The 20,049-nt window shown below is 39.5% G+C and overlaps 1 protein-coding gene across 1 annotated transcript in view; it reads right to left on the bottom strand.

The window, feature by feature from the left end:
- Positions 1–19,595, bottom strand: part of LOC132262164 (centaurin-gamma-1A) — a 41,415-nt gene extending 21,820 nt beyond the window's left edge. Inside the window, exon 1 of the mRNA XM_059761317.1 lies at positions 19,096–19,595. Within this exon, the coding sequence (XP_059617300.1) occupies positions 19,096–19,270 (175 nt within the window). The 5' untranslated portion in view covers positions 19,271–19,595. The remainder of the gene's footprint in view (positions 1–19,095) is intronic.
- Positions 19,596–20,049: the final 454 nt, after the last annotated feature.

Raw genomic sequence — 20,049 nt, 5'->3', positions numbered from 1 at the left:
TACATCCAAAGAGAAAAACGGTGTGGCGTGTATGAAAAGGAGATTGTCGATGGTTTAACCCTGGCGTGCAAGGAAAAATCTCACTTTTTTTCCTTTCTTTCTCTACCACCCCAAAAACAGCACCCAAAAATGTGTGACACAATCTTTTTCTTCGCCCCCCGAAAATTCGCCCGGAGAAAAAAGAGCAGAAAAAACACACTAATTTAAAACGGGGCAACTTCATTGCAGTCAAAATCTCTTCCTCACCCATGCGACAATCTTCCTTTCCTCATACTTCCTCCGCTCTCATATCCGCACATGCCTCAAATTAAACTTTTGTGTGATATTCCCCATCTCAAAGGCCCTCAGCGAAGCCATGGGCATAATAAGAAAGCATGAGAAGTTTGGGAGACTCATAATTTTTCACAACAAAACTGTCCCTTTTTGCGCTGTGCAGCGAAAACAAGACAACAGTTGAGCAGCAAAAAAAAAGAACTCAAGCAGTTGCACTTTTTTCCAACTCTCCTCAAAAATATATAAAGTGTCTTGTGAATATTCTTGACTCTCTCTCGTCTGTCTGTCTTTCTCTAGCCAACCACACAATCATCCCTTAATTTAATATGATAGTGAATGGGCCATAAAGTACCATAAAATACGATGTTACCCAGACATACCCACCTCATTTCATTTTAAAAACTACAACTCACCATTTGCAGTAAATTGAATTATGTTTACATGATGTTTCACTCACAATATTTATTGGACATGCTTTTTCTAGTATTTTCACCCTGTTTTTTTCGAAAAAAATATATAAATGCATCACCTCTGATGAGAGAATGGCTTCACATGAAAAGCCACAGGGAAAATCAATTTTCATAATAGCATTACATGCAAAATTGCATGGAAAAAGGGAGTGAATGTAGGACTGGGATGTATAAATAAAAAGTGTAGAAATTCTCTCAAGAGATCTATTGACACTGTCCAACCCTTTTTGTAAGTCTCTGGTGTGCCCAAGAAGTCTATTTGATCTATGCGAAAGGCCTTTAGAGCTCAAGCGATTTACCCCCTTTCAGATGCACTGACCTATGAGGTGAAAATCTCCTAATTGCCTTCAATGCTTTTCCCATACAAATCTATCTTTATTGCCCATGCAAGAAGCCTCGGCATCTCTGACACGTTCCCTTTACTTTTCCTTCTCACAATGTGCAACACGTCAGAATATTTTATCAACAATAAATTCAGAGATTAGAAAAATTGATTTCACAATATTTTTCACTGTCAAGTGGCATTACGAGTATGACGGTTTTTTGTGCACTTTCCGTCCTCCTTTAGGGTGAAAAATCACACAAACACCCTGCAAGACTTTCACGTCAACCACAATGAAAATCAAATCTATCCGATATGTTATTGAAGAATTTATGAGAATTTTCCTCCATCGTGCATTTTCTCATCTTTTAGCTCAGTTCAAGCGATATTTTGGCCTTTCATGTGAAATATATTCAATTTTCACAGAAATAAAATGCCAGGTGAAAATTGTATGAGACGTGATGGAGAAATTTCATTCAATCTAATGAAAATATTGCAGAAGGACATGAATGCTGAAGGTGAGTCAAGAATTGCATGTCAAGAAATATTTATATTAATCTATGAATAACATAAAAATTCCTTCCTCAAATGAAAATGTGTGTTGAGAGAAATATATAAAGAGGCGTGACATGTTTTGCCACATCGTTTATACAATTTTGTCACCCTTTTCTCACTCTATCCTGGCCTTCTTCTTCTCCAGGCGCGCTCATCCTGCTCACACCTCCAGCGAGGCCATCTCTCTGTTCTGTATGAGATTGAGGAGGAAAAATGTTTCCACGCGATAGGGTGGAAAGAAGAAAAAGGACCAAGGGATTAGTTGGAATTACGTAACCATTCTTAGACGTGTCAAATTTATATAAAATATTATGCAATAATTGTCGCAATGAGATAAATGTATTTATTGGCCGTCCTCGCACTGCGAGAAACACTCGCTCAATGCACGTCTCGCCGCATTGGAACCCCGTCAGCACAGAGGCACACCTCATATGTCTTCTTGCTCCTCAAACGGCATTTAACACAATGTATGAATGTGAATTAATGTCTCTTGGATGCAAAACAGGGATTTTCTTGGCTTACTTTTTCACAATCAGCCCATCCAGGGCGCCTGGAAAAATATTAAATCATCTGCCATGTGCAGGGAAGGGACGCAAGAGGATCACTTGCACCACAATATTTACACTAATTCCCATGGCTTCTCAGCTTAACCACTCCGCAATGATTGTCAGAGTCATTTTCGCGCAATAAAAATGTTGGTAAAATGGATCAACGAATTACATTCTCTTCTTTCTGCCTCTTGCAAATTTCTTCTATTTTTTCCAATTAATTTTGCTGCAACAATTTCAAAAAGCTTTGGCAACGCAGAGGTAATTAAGCAAGATTTATGAGGCATAAGTATGTATATATGTTTCATTGAAGTGCTTCAATTAAAAGCTCCATGGAAGAGGACTTTCTCGGCAATGTAAAAGTTTTGTAACTTTAACCATAGAATGCGAAGAAAAATGAGAAAAACATTCTCACATTGGACAGGGTAAATTCAATTTTCTCCACTATTCTCGCGTGACTCGATTAATGTTCTGCCCATTTTGTCCCATTCATAATTAATCATCAACAATAAAATTGTTTCCTCACTGTCTTTTGTTGCTTCCAGGAATTTCTTTCTGTTTTTTTTCAAGCACTCCTCTTGCATAATTTTCCCTGTTTTTATATAAATTGAAATTGTTTATAAGTTCAGAAATGGCGCAATTATGTATTCTGCTTCAATTGAAAAGTCAGTCAAAACAATTAACTTGAGAGCTTCTCGCAGTCTTGATCTTCCGGTGAAGACAAGAGAGAAATGGGAAAGAAGCCTCAGAGTGTACTTCATTTCCTCATTTTATTTACATTGAACATGAATAACCATTTCACCTCCTCCCTGTGAACTTCCTCTGTCGTCCTTTTTACGGCCTTCTCTGTCCTCGTCTCCAGTCGCATTTCGGGGGGGAAGGAGTTGTTTAAATGTGAATTAGCCCAGAGAATCACAACAATATAAAACAAATAGATAAACACAGGTAAGAGAAATGTCTCTCTCACTGACTCTGTGAGTAAATTTAACAGAAGATGGCAGGACATTGATATGGGCTAATTATTCCAACATGAAGAGGCGCACACACAGCCAAAAAGGGGGAAGAATTCCTACTCTGCAATTTAAATTACACTTTCTTCAATGTGCATTTCAGTCTCTCTTTCTCCTTCATCAACTTTCTTCTGTGAATTTCTGACAAGGGTTCATGTTTTAACAAAGAACTCTCCTTCTCTTGTCTTTCAATTATGCACCAAATAGGGTTATATTTTAATTTCTTCTTTTTTTCGTCTTCTGTCTTCATCTCTTTATATATTTCTCTGACCTGAAAACTTTTGCCCATACTTTTCCACACAATCAGAGGAAACGTAAAGTGTAAGGAAAATTAGTATGATTAAAATTATGCCAGCAAAGGAGTGGAAAAGTTGAAACTCTTTTTTAGTCCCACAACTCAAATATTTGCCGAGTGTTTGTGACAAGAGGGAAATTCCGTGCACAATTTTCCGCACAGCCTGAGGAAAATAAGACGAGAGAGCGAGAGCAATGAACTTCTCACTTTGTACAGAGCTTCAAGAGATGTGTAATGAAACTTTGCGAGCTGTTTCCACCTCCTTCCGGGTTGCCTTTCGTGTCACTTCACCAGAGCTTTCCACCTTGTTTGCCAAAGACTTTTCACTTCACCATCAAACTGTACAACCGAAATCGTCTGCAGGAACATCACCCTTCTTGATAAAAGTTGACACAATTCTGCTTACCTGCAAAGAGACATGGAAAAGACAGAGGAATGTTAATATTTAATTAAATACACATTATAAGCAAGATGGTTCGAAAAATACAGCACATATGTCTTTTTCCACCGAGAAGATATTATTAATACAATTTTCCCAAACACACAACGTCCAGAATGAAAGAACCAAAGACCGCACATTTCGTGTTGAAAAGCAATTGATATAAATTATTGAAAATGTGTGAAGAGAATAAATTTATCTTCTCCTCTATTCACATTTTCTTTCTATTCATGAGCAAGAAGAAACCCATCTCTCAATGGTCAATTGGTCCGCATCCTTGGCGGCTTTTGTGAGACAAAAACCCTCTCCAGAGCACCACATTTTCCGTCAGGCCGTAAAAAAAAACTGTCACGACATTGAGAAATACTTCATGTGGTTTCATGCCATGTGCTTGAGCTGAAAATGACCCACATTTGTTTGTGAATTTGCAGCATTATCCATCTTCTTTGCGTCTTTCAACACTCTCTCATCGTCGTCATCTTCTGTCCATCAACTCACCCTTGAGCAGGCCACAGGACTGTGAATAGCACACACATGCCCCGTTCTCACTCAGGGTTGTTGACCTTCACCGCCGCCCCCAGAGGGAAAAACGTCTCTTTGGAAAATTTCCACCATCGAAAATTGGCGACATTTAGATGCCATTCGATTTGCCACTCCTCCAGGAAGTCCAGCGCAGAAGGGAACAATAATCGTGAACAAACAACACACACACAATTCCCTGATTGTTTTCCCGTTCACCACCCCCACTTTCACCCTCCCAGACTTTCTCTGCTCTGCTATCGTGGAGAGTTATTCGGAAATATTTCGCCGATTAATTGAATTGTCCATAAAGTCTGCCATTGACTCGGAAAATCCCCCCCGGAAAATCTCATCCATGGTAATCCGGCTGAAAAACACACTTCCCATCCACGGATAAAAATCCATCACAGAGTGCTGCATAAAAGAGAATCATTTGGTCAAATATTTGCCAAATGGCGACTCAATTCAAATTATCGATCACATGCTATCATAACAGAATTTACAGTCAGTCAATTGACGGGGATTACTTTGGAAAATGGATTTCATCCACACCTTTTTCAACACTCTTTCGCAGTTACCCAGAAAATTCAATTGTATTGAAAAAAAAACCACAAATTGTTGTGGTTTGGCTTAGAAATCTCACACAAAAATTGATTTTCTCTCGTGATTTGACCCATGAAATGGCATTATAAATCTCATATGAAGAAAACCTCCGCGTGTTTTTCCTCCTCAATACCTTTACAAAGCGCAATAACATGAATGTCTGAAGAGGTTCTGTACCGTGCATTTGAATGTTTATTGCACATCTCGACAAATAAATCAATTTTCCACATATATTCATCTTGGAAATTCACCAAGAATTTCCGCGGAAATCACTCGTTCGTCTCTGCGAAGAATAAAGTATATGCAAAAAGCTTCAACTTCTCGGGCAAAAATATATTTTTCCGTCTTCAACTCCGAGAGCAACATCTCTTATCTTTCTTTCTTCCTCGTTTTTTTTTTCTTCTTCTGCTCCTTGAGATATCATTGCGCGTGTTTGCGAAAAGTATTTCACCTTAATTCAATTTCATTCTCCCTCGCAATATCTAAATATTGTTCTTTAGTCCTATTTCATCTTTCTTATCCTTCTCACTGTTTTATTGTAAAATATATTCAGTGCATTTTGATATGTTTTCCTTCCACTTTCTCTTCTCGCTTTGCACAGGGTAAAAGAGAAGAAACCGAGTCAAGGGGAATAAAAAGTCTAAAACTCTGATGGATGATGTAGATTTGCCACAATGAATTCCTTTCCACTTTCATCCTGAGCTTCACTTTATTTTCCACATTGCTAAATTGATGAAGATGACATGACACAAAACGCTTCCAGCTCTTTTTTTTCTCCTCCTGCAACACGACAATTTCACAGAAGACAAGAAATTGATAACTCTCATTTCTGACTTCTCTTTTTCCCACTTTTTCCCACCGCCACCGGAAGAAATTGACATGATTTTCCACTGTTATTTAATTTCATCTTAAAACTCTCAAACATTCTGCAAAGCAATTTTCCCCGAGGCTCATGAATTCATCCTAATAAATTGTTAAATTTCCTCTCTAATTTTCACCAGCACTGAGTCAACATTTTTCCCAGCGCTTCAGCAGAAAAATCTAATAAAAACGATTTATTTCACACCGACTCTCAAGAGCTTTCAGCAGCCGTTCGTATTGCGCTTCAGGCAAATCTCTCCAAACTGTGTCCACGCTAAATTTCCCATCGCTCAATTGGAAACAGTTCCGACTCTCTTACACTAAGAGTTTTTAAGAGATCATGCCCTTGAGGAAAAATGCTTTAGAATTTCACGCCCCTAATCTCATTGAATTTTATTACTGAACACACCGAAATTTGGAGGGTGAAAGACACCCCCACAACTGCCGGCAAACAACCATTCTATGGAGGAAGTTTAAGATTGATGGATTAGATTAATTTCTTTCATACATTACACCCAAAAAATTGAATTATCCCCACAACAAGAACACACCGTCCTGATAAGCAAGAGAGAAAGAGTAAAGTGAATTTTCCATTAGATTCAACTAGATAACAATTCTATGTGTCATTACTAACCATTTTTCCACAGCTTAATTGCAACACTGACGCTCTTTCAACTTGCTAAAAGCACTCTCACACACTCCCACTCACTCGTCTCTTTTTATCGTCTACCAATCTCACTCAAATGAAAAGGATGAAAGAGAATGAGAAGAATTTCCTCCTGTGATAAAATGTTACCGAAAAAACACTCTAATTTAACAGAGAATGTTTCTCTCTAGAGAAATATTCAATGAAAATTATTTGGCATTTCCATATCAAACGGCAAAAAGAGGAGAAATTGGGAAACGAGAAAATTGCCTGTCTCCTCTTCATCCCTGCGACACAACATCACCAAAGTGCAAAAAGCTCCTATGCAATAGAGAAGATTCATCGTCATGTCAGGGTTGGTCAACCACTCGACTATTCGGGCCATTGACATTGATTTGCTGGCTTAACAGACACACCAGAACACGAGCAATATTCCATCTCTGACAGCTATTCAGAATGTATGTTGAATTTGGATTAAGACACTGTCATTTTGAGCTCAAAATTGGCCCGAGAGGACAAGATTTGGCTGTCCTGAATCAGCCCATATTTCGCCTTCGATTGAATCGTCATTCATCAACCGCAAACCATCCCATGGGAAATCCCTCTCTGAATGCTTACAAGCCATGGGTGAAAAACAACGAGAAAAGGGGTGAAAGCCGAGGAGAAGTGACAAGCGTCAGAATTCGAGGGTGGAATTCGAGGTGCTCGAGACGGAATTCATCAATACAAAACACCCAATTCAACATCGCAACTCTCTCTCTCTCTGGGCGGGTGTGAATGCGAGAAGCACAGCTTTGAATTCAACGTAACACAAAATGCACTATAACCATATAAATTACACTCTCGATTCACCCGAAATAAAGTTGAGTGTGTGAGAGATTAGCTCTCGAGCCGGAAATCGAAAATCACTCCAGACTGCACATATCTTCACAGAGCATCACCCCACATTTGACTCAGGAAATTACACTGCTTGCGAGAGATTCTGCTGTGTTTTGGGCTGTGCAGAAAAGAGGCAACCAAACACACAGAGCGCGCAAAGTGGGTAGAAAAATACACACTGGATGTGCGAGGTTATCGCCGCAGAGAAAGAAGAGAAATGATATGGAATTGTAGACACGCCAGAAGTGTGCCAAAGGGGCGGACAAGAGGCAAATCTCAGGCACACGCAAAGAACTGTCCACGCAAAAAATAGAGGAGACAACAAGACACAATCTTTTGTTATTATGATAACTCGTGACGCGTGGTAATATTCTCATCATATTACAATTATAATCCATTTTTTGCTCAGCCGTTCAGAACTACCCTGAACCCGCACGAGGCACGAATTCAGGGGTTCATCGCATTACAATTATCCATCATCTCGGCATTTTTCTCCTGTTCTTCTTCTATGCGGAAGCAGTTATAAATAAATTGCGGTGACAGGTTTTTTTTTTAATTCCTCACCACAAAATTTCTCTGACATCATTTTACCATATTCATTTGAGAATCCTTCTCCAGGACATGAGAAAAGAGTTACATTTTGCATAGAATGTAAATGGAAAAATAAAATCGATAAAACTATATTTAAAGAGCCAATATTAAAGCACACACCTCACAATTCGCCTCTGGCCTTCTGATGGCATATTCAAAATTTATAGTCTCACTCTTTCACATAAACAATTCAGCGTGATTTTGGGCGCGATTGCTGTGAAAAATCTTCCGCAACGTGATAAAAAAATGCGCAACTACACGACACACATTTTCCGCTGCTTGACCAGGGAAAAAAGCCATCAAGTGGCCAAGGATAAATTCGCCACAGAGTCTATTGAAATGTATTGATTTGAAGCTCGACAATGGCTTTTACAACACCATCGTAGTCTTCCAGTTACACTTTCCCAACACACAGTTTCCACTTTGAAGAATGACTTGAGATCGCAGCCTGAAAGGCTTCTCTTTGTAATGGTTTTGCATCAAAGGCCAAGAATCGTTGTATTGTGTAATTTATTAAATTATAATTCACCAAAGGAAAGCAGAATTACTCCTCCCTTTCATGTCACTTTGATAGCCCTTTTCCATGGGAAATGCAAATTAATCACGGCCGGAATTTTTGCCATGTCAAAGAAGACATCCTCTGTGTGAAAAAAGAGAACCAGCATAACGCTTTGCCCAGTGGAAAAAACACTGGATTTCAACATCCTGTATCATGATTACAAAAAAGCCACAGCGCATTTTTCTCCACCAGAATATGCAACTGTGTGCTCTGCAAGATGGAAAAATACTGGAAAATACGCCACAAAAGGGTGCAGAGAGTGAAGAAAAAAGAAGTGAAAAGAGATGTGAATAACGATAATAAAAAGGACGGTGGTTGTGATAAAAAATTGAATTATTGCACATATGACAGTGAGAGTATTTCTTCTTCCCCCTTTTCATGAATCCAATAATCCCATTTGAGGTTTTTCCTTCTCTCTGCGATTGTAGCGGAAAAAAACTGGACATTTGCTGTGATTTACATTTTCATCGACTCTCGTATCATGAATGTTCTAGCCGAGAATCACGGCAGTGAAAAACATTGTCCAAATTCACCTGACGACAGAGTAAACTCTGTTATTTGTCAAACGTGAAATTTCATCACAAAAGCACCCAGAGAAAGTCAGCATTATTAATGAATCTAAGAGTGAATAAATCTTCTATGTATGACTTGAGTTGAGTTGAAAATTACGAGCCTCATAGCAAGAAGTGTAATTAGATTCATCAATATTTGATTTAGTCACTTTTCCACACAACTTCCTTCGAGCCCATCAAGCTCACTCTTCCACCCATCCATAATCTCAGATATTGCCATCAATTATTCAGGAGTGATTAAGTGAAATCCTGCAATAAGAACCACACGGGGTGAAAGAAATTGGAAAATTCATTTATCCTGGAAAAGCTTTTGTTAAACCCTCCTCAGATTGTTCATCCTCCAAGTCACGCATCAACTCAAGTACTCCAGAAGTTGCGTCTACTCTCGCAGAATGTTTTATCCACCACCCCTAAAAGTCGCCCCAATTTTCGCAGAAGCCGTATTGAATGGGAAATTATATCACGGGCGGAAAATGGGTGAATTTTGAGACGCGCGATGAAGTGTCAGAGAGCTGAGAAAAAAGCCCACACAAAAGCACCTTCTTGGCCTCAAGACGCCTCCACAAATACCCATAATTATTGGATTATCTCCCAAAGCGACCTTAATACTCCACTCTCGAGATGATTCGCACTCTGACGAATCTAACCCATGAGACTCAGCATTAGAACAGACACACACAGACAATTTTGGTGTGAAAAATAAACCCGAGAGAGACCTTCGGAGGCTCTTCTCTTCCCAAAAGGTCGAATTGATTTTCTCACTCCTCCGCATGACATTTCGATAAAATAGTCCGACAAGTGAGAGAGAAAGAGAAGTTTATGTTGTTTGTAATGGTCTGTTCACCCTCAATATCACAGACACGCGTAAATTTTATTAATTCACTTATTTCCATAATCACTGAATTCCCCAAATATTTATCCCCATAATTTCCCTCCTCCAACAAATACATGCGAGCAAATTTTGTATAAATTCCTCTCTTGGCCGATAATGCGATTATCGCAGTCTCTCTCTTTTTTTCATTAGTTCGACAAGATCTCTTTGCAGCACAAATATGCGTTTTATTGCCGTCCAAATTGATGTTCTCCATAGATGAGAGAGTGTAACAATGACACTTCACAAAACAAACACATCTCATCTACTTTGTCATCAAGTCTGCAAAGCAATAAATTCCACTTCCAAGTGCTCTCTTTGCCTCCAACTTCACTGCTCTGTGTTGTCTCTGCGAATTTACTATCACATTAAGTGTTATTTTAATGAACAAAAATTTATATCCATGAAACTATTTGGAACATCTCGCATGTTTTCTCCCTCAAATTTCCCAATTCATCCCTCGAGATGAAAACATCACTGTGAGAAAGCATGAAAGTCGTCTTTTTCTCCACATTATGCATTTGCATGCACATTCACTGTTTCTCGCATTCAAATTGCTCTTGAGGGGAACTATAATCTCTGAGTTGATTCGAAGAATATGCAAAACTTTGATCACAGATATGAAATCAATATTAAATTCAATCCTCACACAATTTCTGTCTGGATTGCGCACGCTTTCAGAAAATTCCTGCATTATTAATATGCCAAAGTTTAATTATTTCCCTGGGTTTCATTTGTCCCCTCTTTTTTTGAATTTCATGTGGGATTAAAAAGTTTCAAGTACGATTATCATCAGGCTATTTTGTCATATGATGGAAAATCAATTTGAGGAAAATCCCCATTAGTCAATGTGAATCAATTGCGTGAAAAACTCTTTTATATTTTTCACCCCGCCAATCATGAAAAATTATATGCCTTTGACATTGTTGACACGATAAGAACTTGGAAAAATAATTCACATTGGATTTCCATTGTTTCTCACTTATGGATTTTTTTTTCTAGTCAATAAATCAAGTCGGCATTGCTGAACTTTGATCTCCCAAATTGACAAATAAATCTGCGAGATCACACAATTCATTCAATCAATAAATACTAACAACATCACAGCCTCAAGTTCTGATGATTCATTGGCAATGTCAGAGACTCTGTGGCACTGCAAGATGTCACGACGATGGGGTTGAATATTGAGCTGAAATGCTTGCGGTCGTGTGATAAGATGAATACGAAATTACCGCTCATTGTAATGCAATTGTGCCTGATCAATTTCATCCCTGCCCACCCCTAATTATGTCTGATCATGCACTTCAACCCTTAGCTAGCAGCAGGATTTGCCCACGATGGGAATTTGAATTTCCATGACCTCATTCCCAATCCTAATCCCATTTCTCATAAGCTTAACACAGTGTATATATATATATTCTGAATTCAACACTCAAACTTCCACCAGTTCAAATGTCGATAATGAATGTGAATTAGTGTCCATTATATAAATTACACATTCGCTCCATATAAATTCCCTATTATTCCACGTGACTGAGTAATTCGGTCCTCTCTTCTCCCACTTAATTGTGTGTGGCTGTGAATATAATGATGGAGTATCTTCACAACTGTTTGGGGTTGATGAAGACCCTCGAAAAGTTTAAAAGCAACTCTACTCGAAAATTTACACCGAGGATATCAATCAATAACGAGACTGAATTTCGCCAACAAACTGAGTCACACATTCTGGCAGTTAAAATGGAAATTTTCATATTTCATCCCATACAAATACTCTCATTTCACACACAATAAGAACACCACCATAGACATGGTGGCTTAATTCATGATGCCACTTAATGTTGAGCATTAAGTGAAGAGTGTAGAATTTGGTAATCCAGTCAAATCCATAAAATTACACCAGCCAGAGCTCCCAAAATTTCCACTTTCGCACACCCACACATGAGTGATGGCAAATTACAGTCATTGAGTGATGAAGCAGGAGATATTTCTCTACCCATTTAAGAACCATTTCCATCAACAGCACACTTGCAAAAAAACAACGCAGAGAGTGTTATTCAAAATTCACTTTCATTGGACAACAAGAGCTCCTCAAGAAATTCACCCAGGCTTTTATAAATGGAAACCATACCAAGTGTGATGACAAATAAGTCAACTTCTCATTTACATAGCTCATAATCATTTTAAAAGCCTTCTCACACCCAACCAGAATCATTGCGCACAATGCCAAAAAGAGAAGCTCCGCACTGAATGACAAAATATGTATATTCATCATCTCAATATTGCACGTGTGTTGGTAATCAAAATGACAATGAGCAGATGAGAACAGACAACAAATTGCACTTTTTCCCAACTGATTAGCAAAATAATTGTATACTTGTGTTGCCTCATCAAGTAAAATACACTTTTGCATACCATTTTTTCCTTCTCCTCTTACAACTTCTCTTTGCGCCTCACTCATTAACCCATTATGAAATGAGACATATATCAGAGGAAAAATCTACGTGAAGGAATCTCACATCGCATTCTTATCTTTCTGCGCGGCACTCTTTATCCCCCACCCACCATATCCCAAGGAATTTGTGATTAGAATTGAGGAAAGATGAGGCACGCAAAATTCATCAAGTTCTTGGCATAATTCCCTAACAAAAAAAATCCCCATCTGCTCTACGCGAGAGCTTCGAAACCACTTTGAGGAGCAGAATAGCAATTGTATGAAAAAAGCCGTTTGTTTTCGTCTTTAATCTCCTCATTTCTTCAATTGCACGCACACTTTTTTCACTGCCGCAAAGCCGACAATAAAATAGCATCGCAATGGCAGAAGTGTATTCGTTCTCTCTCTCTCTCTTTCTATGCCTTCAATTTGAACGTGAGTTTGAGTATAACAAAGTGATTAATTCACAAAGGTTGCTCATCACAAGATTTCTTGGTCATATCATGGCAAAAGATGTGTCAAGAATAATACTAAAAGTGTCTAGAAATTCAATAGTATGCATTTCTATTAGCTTAGATACTAAAAAGATCGTATATAATAGATATTCATGAAAAAATAATGGAAATTTCAATTTATGTAAGCTTCAGAACCACACCCTGAAGCTTCGCGCCGCCAAATGACATGCCCCTTTCATTTTTTTTATTTAATAATGCAATTAATAACACAAGCTGCGAATACAATATAAAAATCACCCCATCTTGGGTGTGTTTGCCTGGAGAGACATGGAAAAATTCACAGTAAAAATATCATTAGAAGTGTATCTTGCATTTCTATCACAAAAGAGATTCCTACAAGTTATTTTTCATACGTGCACATTTGAATTATTGAGCCAGAGTACACAGAGGGCACGAGTGGAAAATGCCTCATGATGTATATTTCATTTGTTGTGACTCTCCTGGCAAGAATGTGCGGAAAACTCTGAGGGTGGACGAAATTGAATTCTCCACGCGAGACAGGAAAATAGGATCGTTTCAATTTCTACGACTCCGACGAAGGCGCGCGGTGAAAAGCAACAGAAAAAAAATCCCTCCGAGCCTGAAGAAGTGAGAAAAGTGGTGAGACAAATTAAAGAGAGAGAGAGAAAGAAAAGTGAGAAAAGTTTTTCAATATAATTCCTCCTCGCCAAATTAGATTTTCCTTCATCGCACAGAAAATCGTATGGCAAAAGTGGTGAAATTGAGGCAAGTTTTCTTCCCCTCCCACACAGTAAATATTGTTTCGATTCACATTGAAATCACACACAAACTCTTGAAAATTTGATTGATTGACCCATGTCAATTCCTATGACATCTCAATATGGGCAAAATTACACCGTTAATGTATCAATTCTGCTCTCTGAGTGGCCACTCGATAAGAACAAGTAGTGCTCGCAAATAAACCCCATTAGTGAGTCAGCAAAGCGCGATGAGAATACGTAAATTTCGCACTATGTCATGTCTTATTATATTTTCTCTCACTCTGTTCAATAGGCAAAACGCCACTGGCTGTGAAATGTGAATTGGAATGAAGGGAATGCCTTGTGAAAATATTTATATTTCCACCGTGTGGAATATTCAATGCCACAGAGAATTTTTCCTGCGCGACGCCCAACTCTCTAAAAGTGAAGCAAATGAAGTCATTAATTGAAAGAATCTGACTTCTTCACACTCAATATTGCGAAGAGTGTGCGAGACAGTGAAAAAGAACCACTGTTTATTTATATTTAAGCCAGCAAAAATAAAGCCCTCGCGAGTCTTCATCGTTGAAACCATTTGAGAAAGCCAACAATTCTTTACATATTTGCACTTTATGTAACATCAAGAATGTGAAGATTTTATAAGAAAATTACTGACCCAAATACTCCACACAATCCCTTCCCATTTCCACCCTCATTTATCACCCTTAAAGATCAGAAAAGCCTTCGGGAAAATGTAGGTCTGAAGATGAAATACTCGCGGAGAAAAATGTCAGACAATCTTTGTAACAATTTGCTGTTCAACATGTAAATTCACTTCAACAGCAAACGACTCACGCCAACTTCTCCCCATCCAAGAAGGAATATACATATTAAAATATTTATGCAACGATAATAATCTTCAATTCTCCAACTCCACGGAAAACTTTGAAATTTCATTTTCTTCATTTAATCTGCGTATCCTCGCAATTTTTCCTCTTCCTCCTCTTTCGTCTTCTCCTTCCAATTCACTGTCGCAACCTTTTCCCGCTTTTCCCGCCTAATTGACTTACACAAAAATCTCATATTGGGCACTTTGCTGGGAAATTCCTTGAGATTTTCCAGTCCGCGCCTCAACTTCCTCGATGAAATTATTAATCAAATTAATCTCGCGCCATTGGATTTGCCTGATGAATAAATCATGCCTATTTTTAGCTCCAATTCCATCTCAAATTTCATACAAATGTCCGCCGAAATATTGTGCCCACTGTGTTAACTCCATTAACCCATTAGTGTCAGCAAATTAGCTAATTGAGCCATTTGTTAATAAATTGGAATAGACATCAAAGCACAGAAGATAAAATGTAAATTGTACCAGCAAAAATATTCAGTATAATTGAAGAAGACAAAGTCAGTTTAACTTTAAGCATTTTTCTCTGTTTTTTTTTCTTTCTTTCTTTGCAATGAAATCTCTTTTCGCTGTTCCATTTTCTCGTCACTCATTTCAAAGTCTTCGCCATTTTCGCGCAGCTTGATTGGATTCCTCAACGACGAACACTGCAGAAGAACTTCATCTTCTTATGCATTCAATGCACACAATTTCTTTTTGTCATTAAATCCAACTTCAAAAGTATCTTCTTCACCGGAAGACAAACCGATAAAGTTCCTCCATCAGACAATGCTAATAATTTATTTTGCCTCACTGTGATGCACACGAGTTTTTCCCGTGTTACAGGAGGAAATTTTATGGTGAATCGCTCTCTTTGAATGGAAAATTCTCCTGCTTCCTTCATTTCGCTGTGTGACAAAATGACAAGACGATGAAGTCAGCAAGATTTTGCTGGCGAAGTGTTTCTCCTCTTCCTCTTCGGGGAATTTAATGGCAAATTGTCTAATTCCCACTCGTGAATTGTCATTTTGTGTTCACCCTGCAATGAAAGCGACATGAAAAGCTCCACTCTTTTTCCTCCCCAAAGGAAAACCATCTCTCTATGTCACAAAAGCCTGCATTTTTCCTACACCAAACAACATCATAAATTTATCTGTTGCTCTTACATTTTATTTTATTCACTACCTAAACTTCACATGCTTCGTTTGTCTTTTATTACTCTCGAGCACATCGTGTCAGCAAAAAGATCCTTTTTGCAGTCTCTCTCATACACGAAACATGACATTTTATAAGGGGAAAAAGCCAAATTTTCATAGTGAAATAGAAGGAAAACATTGTGCAAGTGTTTTCGAAAGAGAAAAACGGGTAATTTTGTTGGCATATGCAAATGAATGCGGGACAATTCATTAACTTGATAGTCCCCAAGAGAACAATATGAATTAGAGTGTAGAAAACCGTGTGGAGACATTGAGGAAGAAGCCAGAAAAGTCATTTCATTGCAACACTGTCCAGAGCTAAGATGTTTTACAGACTTTCGAACATTAAACATCATTTAAAGGCTCTCAAGGCAACTCATATCATTAATCTTCCATCTATACTCTCATCCACTCTTCCCGTGACATTCTATCCGTTTGTGTAGTTGAAAGCGAAGAGACAGGGAAAAAGCCACAAACATCAGGTGAAATTAAATTGAAATTGTGTAATACCGTGTCAAATATGCAGAAAAAGAATAGAATTTCACTTTTCATGCTGCCTGAGAATCCCCGGAAGCGACTCACATCACTTTTCTGAACATCTGAACTGCAAAAAATCACCTCAATAACACAATTTCACATGGCAAAATATCACACCATCTCGCAGAGTCAGTCAAAAGGCAAATAAGAAGCGCAAAAGGAAAATATTTGAAAGGCAATTCGCGGGCGTTCAAATATTTGATTAGAAAACCGCAACTTAATTTGTCATTCGACTCCTGACGCTGTGCCCGACTTTATCAGTTTTCACGAGTGTGAGGAAAAAAAATCCCTTATCACCTTTTGCACAATTTGCAAGGTGGAAAAATGGCCAACGCACACATAAATCAGACGTGACAACTTGCTTTTACGACGCGCTAACCACTTTATCTATACAGATTCATTTAATATTTCACCGATAGTCACAACGCGTTGGCGGTTTCTATACATCAAATCCTATATGAATTTCTCTATATAAAACTCTTTCCATATTCATCAAATTTTATCTAAATTTATTGATTTTTTTTTCTTCCTCCTCTGACAAACTCGGTTTCACCAAAAATTTCGCCACGATTCTGTGTGTGTGTTTGTGTTACTTTCAAGCATTCACTTCTGGTTTGAGACAATTTTATGGGTTCAGAAGCTTCTACCAATAAAATAAATTGTCTAATTCTTGTGATTTTATATGAGCTCATATAATGCGAACAGATGTCACAATATCATGTTTCATTTTCGTCTTCTAGCGCTTAATGCGTTCTCACTTGTCTTGCGAACGAGTAGAAAAGGCAGCTGAAGACTCATGAATGGACTTAAAAAGTCGACAAAACCACCATTTTTTGGACGTTGTGCAACAATTTATCTTATCGCGCGCGAAGTAAACTTGACTTTTTGGAAACACCATGAAATTCACATGAAGACTTTTCTTATCCCAGCAAATTGCAATCATCCCACATATACTCCGGAGCAAAATGCCTCCCATAAAATGCCCTCACGACTCAAGGGAGGTTTGTTTAAAGTTTAACAGGGTATAACAATTAAATTCCGTGTGAGTGCGGAATAAAAAAAGGCCAGAAGAACGGTTTGTTTGTTATTCTCTCCTTTCTCGTGCCATCTCCGCCCATCCTTGCAAGATGCCATTCAGGAAGCCTCATCAAAGTGGCTCCGTGGCACCCTCAATAAATGTTGGGCTTTCACAACCCCACAAATGCGCCCTTTTGCTCGGCATTTGCCCTTCTTCTTCGTCGTCTAAAAACAGCCGACGCGCAATCCATCGCCATACAAATGGAATATTAAATACACCTGAATACATTCTCCCCAGGTAACAACACACCGACATAAATTGATGCCTCTCGCTTCCACCCTCAATGTCAGTCTCCTTCTCTGTGTGTGTGTCAACTCAACGTCGCGCCTCACAACCCACTTTGCATCACAAACCCCGCACGTAAGTCTTCATGGATGCGCACATGAGAGTGTAAATTTATTGTCATTTCACCCTCAAAGGAACTCTTTTCTTCTCAAAAAAAACTTCTTTTCTCCATCCGCAAAGAAGAAGAACAATTGAGGAGACAACAGGCAAAGCAGACCCAAGCCGAACTCATCCTTCAACTTCACAAACGCATTCCACCCGCCACAGAACGACCAAAAACAACGCATTAAATCACACAACCAAATATACCACAAAAAACTCTTCGGCATCGAATCTTCTCAATGAATTTTTCTTGCTGTGTTTTTTGTTTACAATTTCACACAAATGTTTTCCACCCAATTCGTCCACCAATAAAATAGACATAAACAATAATAAGCCAGTGAAACAGAAAACCCACAACAGAGCCCAAATGTGCAACAATGACGTGTGTTGCTATTTTAAGTGCGCCCGGATAAGTAAAAAGAGGCGTCACAGACGCGATGTCTTCACACAAGATCCTCATCACTCCATCCAATATGTTCAACACACCACTTTTGCCACTAATAATAATCACACGCATGAGGCGCGTAATCATTTTTTTCCCCATCCAACGAGAGATAATCATACGAGACAGAAGAGACGCAAGAAGTACCACAGAGCACTCGAGTCTTTGGGAGGCTGTTTTTTTGTCCTTCGCCGGCCCTTTTCACGCTGCGAACTCCCTCGCTTCTTCGCCTTTCTTCCGAGAAGCCAAGAAATGCGGCACAAGCGGCGCAAGCCGAACCAAAGTGTCGCATTGAAGCATTTTAGTGGAAGCATTTGCATGAATACATTCAAAATATTCATGTTTCTCTACATCTGTTTTGCTAAAAATTGCAATAACTCGTCGAAATGACTTTGTTTCTTCATGATTCCAGCTATTTTCCGCCAAAATATCAATGTTATTGAAATTTGAATTAGGAAATGTAAACAAAGAATCTTCAGAGGGATGAAAATTCAATCCTACACCACTGAAATACTGGCAAAGAAACGAGGATGATTCCTGTACGAAAACCCTGAATTTGATTCGAACTCCAATCGCGCAACACTCTCCTATTGGTCGCAGATCCTGCATGACCTTGAAATAGTCAATGCCAATTGGACAACGCTGTTTTCTGCTGCCGAAACAAGCTCCGAAACGCCTTTTATGGCATAAAGTCGCTCTCAATGCGATACGCAGGAGAATTGCAGCACTTTTGCATGAGCGGCGCCCCACGAGTGAGTGACATTCGGAGCTCATCTCTCCGGCCTAGATCGCTTCCGCGAAGAATGGGGACAGAGAGCGCCTCGCGCTCTCCTCCTCCGCGGAGTCGTGCTCTGGAGAGTCGTGCATTGGCGACGCTGGCAGGAAAGTGGGTCGCGCCCCCGTGCTTACCTTCGATGCAAACGACGTGATCGCGGATCTGCTGCGCGATCTGCTGGTCCTGGATGAGCTCGATGAGATCGTAGATGGCGTAGATGGAGGGATGGACACTCTCGAAGCGCTGTATCTCCTGCCGGATGGCCAGGGAGTTGGTGAGGAAGCTCTGCAGGTGCGGCCGGGAGTTCATCTTGGCGGTCGACGCGGTTCTTCAGCAGCGGGGACAGTCACAACATTACCCGCGCGGGCACGGCACGGCCTCTCGGGCGCCCCGCGGGCAGTTCCGGAGGACTGAGGAGCGACACTTGGCACGGAGACTCCGCTGCGACTTGGTGGTGACCTCAAAAGCACGCACCCAGGAAAGCACGGCGGCGCGGCGACTCACTGAACGGGGGTTCTGGCTCGAGGCGCCCAGAACGAGATGCACTCCATCGCACTGGGTTTCAACGTCGCGAGATAATTTAATTGCCTTTTCTAGCTGGACACGATGCGAACACGGATTTCACTAGATTTTGATTTTTAGTTCCACTGAAAACCATTGACATTGCAGAGGGCGCCGCGACCATCGAGAAATCGCTGAGTTGCTGCAGCAGCGCCCACTCGCGGCGAATGGCGCACGCAGTCGCGCACTTTCGCTGAGTTATCGCTTGAATTCGAAGAGGGATTTCTGGACGTTCACGTAACTTGCGCTTCAATGTGCACATAATTCAAGAGGATTTCTGAATTAAAGAAAATTAGCTAACAATATGATGCCATGCATAAATTAGAGAAGATGCAATTATTCAATTTTTGCCAGCAAGACATTTTTTTCTGTGCCACAAGTAATGCAATCGCCGGTAATCTTGTTATTTATTGATAAGAAATTAAGCACAATGTGCATTCAGAAAGCCATTAATAAATCACTTTCACCTAAAAAAGAAAACTAATTTTCAGTCAATTCACAAATCTATGCAAATTTTGAAGGCCCTT

This window comes from Phlebotomus argentipes, unplaced genomic scaffold, assembly GCF_947086385.1.
Source record: "Phlebotomus argentipes unplaced genomic scaffold, Phlebotomus argentipes genome assembly contig_15, whole genome shotgun sequence".
In the NCBI taxonomy this organism is placed as follows: Eukaryota; Metazoa; Arthropoda; class Insecta; order Diptera; family Psychodidae; genus Phlebotomus; species Phlebotomus argentipes.
The sequence above is the reverse complement of the archived record's forward strand: the minus strand, read 5'-3'. Positions and strand labels throughout refer to the sequence as shown.